Below are 12670 nucleotides of genomic sequence, written 5' to 3'. Positions count from 1 at the left end.
GGAGCTCAGCCCTAGTTTTACCTGGCTCGTCTATTGTTCTCTTTCTGTTTGCAGCTGGCCCCTTCAACAGGTAAAAGCTACTTAGAACTGAGTAAAAGACAAGTCCAATTGGTTTAAAAATGATTGAGATACATAACTCATTGTACCAGAAGGCAATGTGAGGCCGCAGAGCTTCCAAACCTGCATAATAGACTATCTGCGTAGCTGGTAATAAAAAAAAACACCGTGTGTAGGTGCCAGTTGCTGATAAGAAGAATGTGTGAAATTGAAAAGATATCTCATGTTCTGTTTTCTGTTGGGTTTTTTAAAACTGTCCATTGTAAATCCGACAATTACGATAAATAACGTGTTTCCATTCAACTGTGAAGCAAATTTTAAGTGAACTTTTGAAATGTCGCAAAGAAAGGATATCGAATTAAGAGTGTCTCCATCAACTGGCCAGGAGTTGATCAACAAGGCTGCATAGCTTCATCACAGATGGAGCTATAGGCTATGCATGGCTGTAATCCACCAATCAACAGAGCAGTAGAAGTCTAGGTTGCAAACCGGAAACAAAACAAGAGGCCCATCTAACTGCATATACAAGAGAAAAATGCAAAGAGGGCTTCAGGAATTTATTTCAGTTGTGCTAGTTGTATGGTTGTATCGTTATGTGAATATCTGGGAGGACACTGACAGTGGAAACAGCTGCTCATTCATGTGGGTTAAATTTTCACTACGTTAGAACTTATTCGGCAAAGATGTTTCCATATCACGTTTAGTGCATCAACCCTATTTCAAAAATCCGAGCGTAAAAACGTTTTTGCGTATGAGGATGTTTTCATCAAATTTTCATTCAGCTCTTATAATGTGAATCTGCAACATGCGCATTAAAATACTTTTATGGAAACATGGCCAATGTTATCGGAATGCAAATGATAAAACGGTGGAGTGTTCATTTAATTCAACATTTAACATCAGCCTGTTTTCCATGTAAACAAAAAACAGGTTTATAGACAGACAGAAACCCACTTGATACAAAATAACCCATTACCCGCCAAAAAATGTATGTATAAAATAAAAATAAAAAATGTATAAAACACATAATGTACAACAGAACATACTGTAGACTAGATACAAAATATGTGCTACACATTCATTTATCATTTATAAGCAGTAAAATAAACCTCAACAAACATTTAATAAATGCTTGAAACACACTATAATGTAGTTGTAACGGATATAAATATTTATTACTGTATTTTTCTGTATTAACAATTATATTACTACTCCTGCTGTGGGCACCCATAAAGTGTTAGCATATAGTTGCCAAGCCAGAGAAATAAAAAGTTTGCACTCTCATGCTGTGCTAAATTCCCAGTTGTACCCCATGTCAAATTACGGTCAGTGACCAATATAACAGCAGTAGGTCATGACTTGTCTCGGGCAGAGTGATCGCTGAACTCTCAGCTGCATTGACAGGAAACTGTCTCACCCTCAAGGACATAAGGAGTTACACTGAACACAATACACACATACAGAGTTTCCAGGACATACATAGTCCCAACACATGATCTGCCTCTCTGACCTGGGATGTGTCCTGGGATAACTGCACCATGACTCAGATAAGCATAACCTGGGTTTAGACTCCAATAATATTGTTACATAAATACTGTAGTTAAATGAGGTCAAGAAGGACCGCATCTGGTTATTTCTAATATGTTTATGTCCTGCATGAGTTTAAGTACTTCTTCAGGAAGACAAGAACCTTCAGGGTTGGGATGACGCTACACCCGGGTTGACTTTTACTGCTTAATCCAAATTTTCCACAATCAGATAGCAACAAATGGTCCAGTTATCAAGGCTCCTTTTCAGCCTCCAAGTAAACTGGCTCTCAGATTTTTCCACAACAATATTTTTTTTTTTGATAAGACAGAAATGCATACAATGGTGGGCCCCATTAGACCACGTATTATCATGTATAATCTCTACATGGTACCTATTTTTCTTTTTTTAATTAAAAATGTGCATCACCTATGGCCTGTTTGGGCTATAGTTTGTTGTTATGTTACATTCTGTAGTGTGAGCCTCTTTTTTCTGGCAATGGATTGTTTGCCTGACAAAGACCTTGTAGGTCAAAACATTGCATTAACATTTTGGGATCTTTTCCTGTGCTTGCTGGGTTTTTTTCCTGCACCTGGATGTGCACACCAACTTCTTTGCAAAGAAAAAAAACATATTAAATACTTATATGAATAAAGGTCAACCCCAGCTGTAAATCAGATTGTTCAGAGACCCTGTTTATTCACTTTTTTCTTCTGTAACTTGAAGTGTTTTTATGTTTATACTGTTTACTTTTTCTTATCATTATGTAGCATAATTGAGGACAAAATGAGTTGATGGATAACTAAACAATTATATAAATAATAATGTTCAAGGAGCACTTGTTTATATTCTTAAATATACAAATGATCTGCAAGTTTGAACCCGTTACTCAAAATCCAAAAAGGATTGCCATTGCATATTGTGCAACAGAGGTTTCTTTGTTTATGTCCAACACTCCTAATGTGAGATATATGTACATATCATATATATAAACACACTTGCAGTCAGTCTTTCAACATACTGTCAACAGCCACAGGAAATCCAGGAGATGCTTTGCCTGCTCAGGTGCTCTCATCTTTCATGCATGACGAGCCATATGGAATATCATATATGGAAAGCGTGTGTGCATGTGCGTTGACAATACGAGTGGCCCCTTCTGTGTATGTGAAGTACAGCAGAAGAGCAAAACCCACTGTCACTCTCATGACTTATTGAACTGTGACATCCGTTCACCACGCCAGATTGTGTCCTCCTCCACCTGCAGGAGGGCAGCAAAGAGAGATGAAAAAGACAGGACGATGGTAGAGAGATCAAACCTTATTGAGAATGTCAGTCACAACAGACTCTCATCGTGACATTAGAGAGCCACGTCGAGGGGAACTGATGTGAGGTGACGCACATCCATCTGCATTAATCTGCCATATTGAATGCTCTGACACGTTCTGAGAGTGCTTCAAGAGGTTGTTGGATTTTCTTCTGGCATCATCGTGATTTCATTTTAAGGTAACACACTACAACAAAGCTGCAAGTCTGAACGTCTTTAGAAAGTCAAACAATAAGGAAAGAATATGTTTTTACTGCTGATTTGGAAACAGTTTTGACCAGTCTTGATTTAAAATTGCATTTAAACTCTCACTCATAAAACAATTGTGCCAAACAAATATTTTAAAGCCTTTATTGCACAGCTCAGTGTGAACCGATACATTTCTAGAAAAACATACCTTTATTTCACTAAAGACTGACAAATCCTCAGCATTATTTTCTTAGCTCTGCAGGCCACAGTCGAAATCGCTCTCCATAGCCAGGAGATGGCGAACCATGTCACACATGAACAACATACTGTAGAAGCAGATTTAATGTAGCAGCAAACAGCCCCCCCCCCCCCACACACACACACACATACACACACACACACACACAGTAAAACAGGATGGTGTTTGTTCAGCAAAATTGAACTTATGATCAGCTTTCAGCTCTGCTGGGTAAATATCACCTACAGTTTCTTTGTTTGACACTGATATGAATCTTTTTTTTTTTTCTTCCCCCAGCTGCATCAGTGAGCCTTTCTAAATAAGAGAAGACAACCATACAGGGTAGCAGCAGAAGTACATGACCGTAATAAAAATATATCATCATCTCAGGATACATATCGTGGATGTAGATTTAAAAATGAAACTACCATATTTGTACACACAAAGCAAACAGGATCCTGGGTAGCCATTTGAAAAAATATATATATTTGACTTATAATGTCAGATGTTAGTGATCACTGCTGTTTAATTAATGTGCACTGACTAATTATGCTGTACCATTAAAACAGGAATCCATACAGAATACTAACAATCCATCACTGAAGTTATCCTACAACTTAGAAAATGTGCTCAGCAAGAGGAGCTTATATGTTTCATTCTTTCTATATTATTTTATACATTTATTTTGAAAATAAGCATTTCAAAATAATTTTGCCTTGCGGTGATCTGAGCTTTAACATCCACGGAAATTATATGAAACATTTTTACTCCAGATTTTATTTCAAATCTCTTAAATGGACCAAATAACTAGAGATGATGAAGATGGATTGTTTTTTTTTTCTTTTGCATGCACATAATGTCCATGGGTTCAAGAAATCATATTGTTTTTTATGGGATTCTTACTATTTTCTATTGGCATACATTTTTAGAACTTCACAGTCCAAATGAAATCCATAATAACTCTTATTGGAGCTTGAAGGAAAATTCGTTCACGACCCGAAGCATCTGAAGCGCACAAGTTTATGGAAAGCTTTCTTGAAGTCCTCATTGGACATTGTGTATATGATCGGGTTGATGAGGGAGTTCAGATATCCCAACCAGGTGAAAAAGTCAAATAACTCTGGGCTAAAACATGTCTCGCACGTGGCCACCACCAATGTGTAAATGAAAAACGGCAGCCAGCAAACAATATACGCGCCGAGGATTATCCCCAAAGTCTTCGTCGCTTTTCTCTCTCTGGCTGCTGAAATACGCTTTTTCTCCAAAAATGCGTCCGACACCGTCACTTTCACCTGGTTCTCGCTTGTCGAAGACCCGGTGTCACTGGACGGGGTGTCGTGTCTCCCGCACTGCAGAGAGCTTGTGGACGCCACGGACCCGGGGGAGTTGGTGACCAGATGCGCTGAGGTGAGTCTCTTTCCCACCTTCTTGGGGGACTGCTTCAGGATTCGTTTCCGAGCCTCGACGTATATCCGTCCGTATAGGACAATGAGCAGCAAAGTGGGGATGTAGAAAGCCCCGAAGGTGGAGTAGATGGTGTAGAAAATATGATCCGTGTTGACGCTGCAGCTGGTCAGCTCCTCTGCCTTCACCTGCCTCCAGAAGAGAGGCGGCAGGGAGATGGAGATGGCGATGACCCAAGCTGTGGCCACCATCCCAGCCGCGCGTCCCGGCGTGCGCTTTTTGGAGTACTCCACCGCGTCCGTGATGGCCCAGTACCTATCCAAGGCGATTACGCACAGGTGGAGGATAGACGCCGTGCAACACGTTATGTCCGAGGAGAGCCAGATGTCGCACACGATTTGCCCCAGCGTCCAGATGTGGATGACCGTGTACAGGACGCAGATGGGCATCACCAGAATGGACACCAGCAGGTCGGTGATGGCCAGAGAGGCTATCAGAAAGTTCGCGGGAGTTTGCAGTTTTTTCGACTGGGAGATTGTTGCGATGACAAATGCGTTGGATAAAGTGGTGGCGAGTGTGATAACGGAGAGAATCACCGCCAGACTGATCTGATAGGCGAGACTCTCTGCGCTCTCATCCACAGTGGATGGATATGTAATAAAACTGTCGTTTGTAGCGTTCAGCAGCTGAAATGGCTCGCCTTGACCGGAGCGCTCCATAACTTTTAGTCACTTTTTCTCATATTTTGTCACCCTCTTGAGATGTCCGACATTCAAGGTGCCCTGTCTTTTGAAGGACGTCGCCTTACCCGTGCCATCCGGTCGGATAAATGACATAATAATCACGGTGAAACGTAAAAAATGATTCATTTCTTCCCCATTATCTTCTATTTTTTTGTTTTTTTCAGGTTTTAATGTGTAGATGCCAAATTGTGGAAGCAAATATCCATTCCTCGCTATTCAAACTTTTCCGTTTTGTATCCATAAAAGAAAACTTCCTAACTGTTGTGCACAACAGACACAAAATGTTTGAGTGTAAATGTAAATGGTGAGCAGTGCGTCCTGATGTCCCAACATCTGGGAAGATGTCACCGATAATCCGCATGTAGGGCAGAAGTTCTCCAGAGCTGTGTTTCCTCAGGCCCCCTGTGGTTGAATGGTGAGCCAACCCAAAGTCTCAGTTTTATACAGACTCTGACATCAAGCACCACTGATCACTGCCTGCTCCCCCCCCCCTCTCTCTTTCTCTCTCTCTCTCTTTCTCTCTCTCTCTCTCTCTCTCTCTCTCTCTGAAGACTAGGCTATCTTCTGGGTCATAGTGCCCAATCGGTCTTATTTGTCACATGTTGTGCACCAACATTGTGATTTGAATTGCAGAAAACCCCATCTTTTATATCACAGAATGCAAAATCTGCCACCGTGTCATTATTGCGAATTAAACCGGGGCTCTAATTCACAATAAGGACAGCCTCCACTTATCAAATTAACACAGAAGGAGTTCTATTTGTTGACAAATATATTAATACACCCTGCTTACAACTACATAAAGGGCTTGTGTTGTTTATATGTTTATATGCTCATGAATGCTAAATAGGGTGATGAAGTGTTGCCATATTTTGATGAAGCTCACACAGTTGGTACAGTTGTATGCTGCAGTGTTCCACAAATTAAACTCAGAACACAGGTCATGAGAACGCATTTGTAAATGATTAATAAAGCTGTACTTCACAACTTATAAATCCTCTATAATGAGTGCCTTCTTAGGTGGTATCACAATACTCCATGCATTTCATCTTAACATCATAGCGTTATTTTAAATACACATCTTATGTGTTTCTTTTGATATTTCATGGATAAAAGGTTCAGTATGAGGAGTTCACACGCATTGACTGCTGTCATTTTTGACACCTCTGATGTGTGAAAATGGCTTTCATAGAGACTGACAGACATCGGGTCATGCCAGTTACACATGAAGGTATGAACCTCTCACTCTCATTCAGTGTTTGATGTCAGTTCTCTCATTACCTCCACTGAGGCTGTGAGATGAATTTTTAGTCTGGTTGGGTAATATATAAATAATGCTGTCAGACTCTTACAACACACACACAGACAATGTCCATTTTCCAAACTGAGGAGCTGAAATGAGCCAGAGTAATGAATCTGCTATGATATGTTCTTTTCCCATCTCAATCGGCTGTAGCAATCATATCTCCCCTTCTTTTATAAATTTCCTCATCTAAAACTTTTAATAGAAATTGACGTGTCACTTACATTACGCCCTATATTCTTCAGAATCACACGTAACTGTCTACATCTGTGGGGTTCAGCTGGTTTTGTTATCTGCTGGCTTTATAGTTTGACATTTTGAGGCAATATTTTGCTTTATTCCTAATTTCTTACTTATTTTATTAACATATACTACTTTAAACTTTTCTGGGGACCTTGGACCTTAAGTCAGCTTGACTCATACACCGGATGACCATGTTTTAATTCAACGAAAGAGACAACTATGTGCGCTTAATATGTATTATCATTTTGAACTGTTACTAATTCAAGCTAGTATGGAAAACATAATTCAAATAAACATTGTACAAGAAATATAAAGTCCAAATTATAGGCCCATACTCCTTTTGACAGCACTCTTCCCCAGAAAGTGAAGCATTTGAGTGACCTAAACTACCTTAGTTTTTATACAAATTCTTGGACATTTTGGACTTTTCAGCAGCATCCAGTTAGTCTGGGAAACAGGCGTATCTGCAATCATGTTTTATTTGGTAAATTTGCATTTGGTCTGGCGATGTCAGGCTGACATCCAGTTATGTCAAATCAGATCCACGGACAGCTCCCACTTTTATTTCCCCAAACACCTCTATTCTAAATGTAAAATCTACTGGAGCTGAATAATAAACACCTTCATTTTTCATTTGACACTTTTCTTTTAAGTGCCATGTTGTCAAAGCCAAATGTCTCTTATATTTTAGGATGTTGTTCTTGTGATGTTTTTATGTCAGGCAAAAGACTGTAGACGCATTTGTACTCTGCTCTGCTAGAGGTGCTTCATATAGTCATATGCCATAGCTAAGTTATTGTGTAGTCATGTGGATGTATTTGAACGCACCTAAGGGGGTTTCTACTAATCTTCATGTCAGCAGTCTTTCCTTAGGTCAGTAGGTCATACTTTTGAGGTTGTCCGATTGACCGCATGTTCAGGTCACATGTTTAGCACACTGATATAATAGATATAAAAAGCCTTGAGCATTTAAAAAAATATTTCAAAAGTTAGTACTAGAAGATCACAGTCTGTTCTTTAAAAACTAACTGCTCTCATGGTGATATGATGGCACATTATGATATGCTATTATATGATAAAGGACAAGGGGAGGTAATTTTCTATACGGGAATAGGTCAGTGTAGATTTCTGCATGAGTCTGTTTTTAATCCCACTTTCACTTAGAGGTTGTGATCTCTTTCCGCTACCAAAGACCTCAAAAATTGATTTAGTCATTACTACTTTGTTGCTGGCAGGGCCATAACCAAGTAATGGGATCATGAGTTGCAAGTCACCACCACACCCCAGGAAAACTTTGGCCAGAAACCAAAAATAAATTATCTTAATCAAATGAATTATAGAGTTTGTGCTATTTCCTTTATTTGGTTAATTGACGAGGATATGATGAAAAAGCCTACTATACACTGTCAAGAATACAAGGTTTATTGGGGGAAACACTAAAAAGTAGTCAAATACATAAATATAGTAAAGTAAAACTCTTACATAAGAATACCCACTAAACTTGTCTATTGCTCTGCTTGCCTGTGTTTTCAGCAGTCACATTAACCTTTGTTGTGAACTTCACACAAGCCCATTAAAAATAAATAAACTGGCAAGAGCATTTGTGTCAAACAGTTGAGCGTCATTTAGGGTTTGATGTAGCATGAAAGTATCTCACTGAGGTAAAAATTAACGATGCATTCAACTGAACTTGGGAGTTTTAACAAATAATCTATGGCAGGAAAAAAAGGTAGCAAAGTCTCTAAACCACATGTGCTACGATAGACCGATGTAGTAAATGTCAACCTAGAATAACAGTATGACGGGGAAGATTACAGAGTGTGGTGAGATATCTGTTTTATTGACTCAAACACTAAAATAATCCATACAAAAATACATTTGACACCTTTGAAAAATCACATCAGTGATGTGCTTTTTCTCCAATCCCAGATAATTGCTTTTGGTGTTAATGAATTCTCTCTGTGGAGACTGCATTTGTTGCAGAAACCTGTCAAGAACTTTGTTGTAAAGCTTGATTATGCCGTATATTTAGCTCTTGTTGGCCATCATTGTTGTTTGCTTTTCAGTGAAGTTAACATACATGTTGGTAAAGTAATTCTATGTCCTCAGTGACTACATGACTGTTGTTTTGCACTTGAATTCCCCTGCAGACAGTGACAAACAACTGTTAGTTCTCTGTATCGGAGCTCTGCAGAGAGTGTGTCGGGGTAGTACTCGGTGAAACAGACCCTCCTGTGACTTTGTGATTGTACCCCTTGGCAGACCGTGACCGTCTGACACCGCTAATGCATGAGAACTGGGCACAACACAGCCACCATTACCACCGTTAACACAAAAATACATGCTCTTTTCGGTCATCCTAATGTGATATTTTGTTTTGTTTTCCTAGTTGTAGTTTTCTGTGTGAAAAGGCTTCAGTGTGAGTGACCCAGTTCAGTGGCAGCAGCAGCAGGGGCCAATTTCTGTGACTCGGTTTCTGTTATCTCCCCTCATCTCTAAACACATTGCAGCACAGTAGCTAGCTTCCTCTAATCTCACACTGGCCCTGAAATTCCTATTTTTAGTTAGGTAATTAGGTATCCAGCCTGACTTAAAGTTGATTCATTATACCACATACAAGCACAGGATGATACGTTGTTGTATTTTACTTCTGTTTACAATGTGATGAATGCCGCATGGATATTACAACTAATGGGTAGCCAAACAGTTCTATTAATATTAACAGGACATACAGTGGGTACGGAAAGTATTCAGACCCCCTTAAATTTTTTACTCTTTGTTAAATTGCAGCCATGTGCTAAAATCATTTAAGTTCATTTTTTTTCCTTTTAATGTACACACAGCACCCCATATTGACAGAAAAACACAGAATTGTAGACATTTTTACAGATTTATTAAAAAAGAAAAACTGAAATATCACATGGACATAAGTATTCAGACCCTTTGCTGTGACACTTGTATATTTACCTCAGGTACTGTCCATTTCTTCTGATCATCCATGAGATGGTTCTACACCTTCATTGGAGTCCAGCTGTGTTTAATTCTAATGATTGGACTTGATTAAGGAAGCCACACACCTGTCTATATAAGACCTTACAGCTCACAGTGCATGTCAGAGCAGATGAGAATCATGAGGTCGAAGGAACTGCCTGAAGAGCTCAGAGACAGAATTGTGGCAAGGCACAGATCTGGCCATGGATACAAAAAAATTTCTGCTGCACTTAAAGTTCCCAAGAGCACAGTGGCCTCCATAATCCTTAAATGGAAGACGTATGGGATGACAAGAACTCTTCCAAGAGCTGGCCGTCCAACCAAACTGAGCAATCAGGGGAGAAGAGCCTTGGTGAGAGAGGTAAAGAAGAACCCAAAGATCACAGTGGCTGAACTCCAGAGATGCAGTGAGGAGATGGGAGAAAGTTCAAGAAAGTCAACCATCACTGCAGCCCTCCACCAGTCAGGGCTTTATGGCAGAGTGGCCCGACGGAAGCCTCTCCTCAGAGTAAGACACATGAAAGCCCGCATAGAATTTGCCAAAAAACACATGAAGGACTCCCAGACTATGATAAATAAGATTCTCTGGTCTGATGAGACAAAGATAGAACTTTTTGGCCTTAATTCTAAGCGGTATGTGTGGAGAAAAACCAGGCACCGCTCATCACCTGCCCAACACCATCCCTACAGTCAAGTGTGGTGGTGGGAGCATCATGCTGTGGGGGTGTTTTGCAGCTGCAGGGACAGGACGACTGGTTGCAATTGAAGGAAAGATGAATGCGGCCAAGTACAGAGATATCCTGGACAAAAACCTTTTCCAGAGTGCTATGGACCTCAGACTGGGCCGACGGTTCACCTTCCAACAAGACAATGACCCTAAGCACACAGCTAAAATGACGAAGGAGTGGCTTCGGAACAACTCTGTGACTGTTCTTGAATGGCCCAGCCAGAGCCCTGACTTGAACCCAATTGAGCATCTCTGGAGAGACCTCAAAATGGCTGTCCACCAACGTTCACCATCCAACCTGACAGAACTGGAGAGGATCTGCAAGGAGGAATGGCAGAGGATCCCCAAATCCAGGTGTGAAAAACTAGTTGCATCATTCCCAAGAAGACTCACGGCTGTATTAGCTCAAAAGGGTGCTTCCACTCAATACTGAGCAAAGGGTCTGAATACTTATGTCCATGTGATATTTCAGTTTTTCTTTTTTAATAAATCTGTAAAAATGTCTACAATTCTGTGTTTTTCTGTCAATATGGGGTGCTGTGTGTACATTAATGAGGAAAAAAATGAACTTAAATGATTTTAGCACATGGCTGCAATTTAACAAAGAGTAAAAAATTTAAGGGGGTCTGAATACTTTCCGTACCCACTGTAAATTAGAAATGATAACTAGGAAGCTTACATGTATTTGAATTCATCCTATGCTGATTTAAGTTCTGACTATAACGGTCTCTGTACAGTTTTCATCTTAAATACTGGATGCCTGGGAAGGAAAAGGCCATGTGGTCATAAAAAGAGAACTATATTAAAAGCTCCAATATAGTAAACAAATATATATATATTGATTATAAAGCAGGCTGAGGGCCTTTATAAAATATTGTGAAAGTATTAAAATAGTCAATCCACAGAGAAATGCGCACAGCCTTCTGGATATATAGATATACACATAAATAAATAAGACAGAAAATACCTCTACATTGTGGTTACTGTCATTCTCTGGCTGCAATGGCGGTACAGAGATGCAGAGAACTCAGATGACCCAGAAACACTAACCAATCCGAGCAGAATGGGTTTTTTCGGGATTAGGTCTTTTTTCGAGACAGGCGCTATAGTGTCTCAGACTTTTCGTTTTTAACATCAAAGCACTTAAAAAAACGTTCTAGTAGAAACCCAAAACACAAGAATGAACCTTAAAATTTGCATAATACGAGACCTTTAAACTTATGTTTACTGTAACACGTATTTCTGCCACTTATGCTATAAACAGTAACTCACTATGGCTAACTTTTGGTAAACAGTTGCTCCAGCATACACAGAGCAACATTAGCTTTTATTTGGAGTTGACAAATGTTAGTCCAATATTCAGTCCCTTTTATCTCTGTCTTTGGTCTCCACCAACTCCTGATTGAAATATCTTTAGCTTCTAAATGCTGCACTATATTCACTCCCTACTTGCTAAATTTTTCTGTCTGCTGTTTGGTGCTGAGCAGGTAATGCACAGAGGGTTTAACCAAAAGTATATTTGTGGGCTGTAAAAGCCAGACAATGAGATGATAATTCTGTGTTCATATTTTAAAAAATGCCACTTTAAAATGAGAGTAACAAATCACAAAGGTAAAGTTACATATGCAAGAAATAAAGAGTAGACTGTTTCTACAAACACACTTTCTCCGACTGAAGTTTAATCAAGAGCACTTCTGACTCATCTTGGGGTGACCTTTTAATCATTGTGGTCATCTATTTCTATCCTTAACGGACAGATGTAGAGACTAACACCAAATAGGGCAAACCCAAATCAGGGCAGATCCCTTGTTGTTATGAGCGTCAACCCTCCCCCTCCACCTACCAAAAATCATTGCTGGCTCCTTCTTATCCAAGTGTTTATTAGATGAGACACGGGAGCAATGACCGAGCTGAGTAGATAGGT

General features: G+C 39.7%; 1 protein-coding gene across 1 annotated transcript; it reads right to left on the bottom strand.

Annotated features, from left to right (window-relative positions):
• Window positions 1-4324: 4324 nt before the first annotated feature.
• htr1b (5-hydroxytryptamine (serotonin) receptor 1B) lies at window positions 4325-5458 on the bottom strand (the record flags this gene model as incomplete). Its single annotated transcript, XM_083923811.1, has 1 exon — window positions 4325-5458. One exon carries the CDS (start codon window positions 5456-5458, stop codon window positions 4325-4327), a length of 1134 nt encoding a protein of 377 aa, XP_083779937.1.
• Between the last annotated feature and the right edge of the window lie 7212 nt (window positions 5459-12670).

Source organism: Echiichthys vipera (genome assembly GCF_963691815.1).
Source record: "Echiichthys vipera genome assembly, chromosome: 12".
NCBI lineage: Eukaryota > Metazoa > Chordata > Actinopteri > Perciformes > Trachinidae > Echiichthys > Echiichthys vipera.
This window is presented reverse-complemented; position numbering and strand designations above follow the sequence as displayed.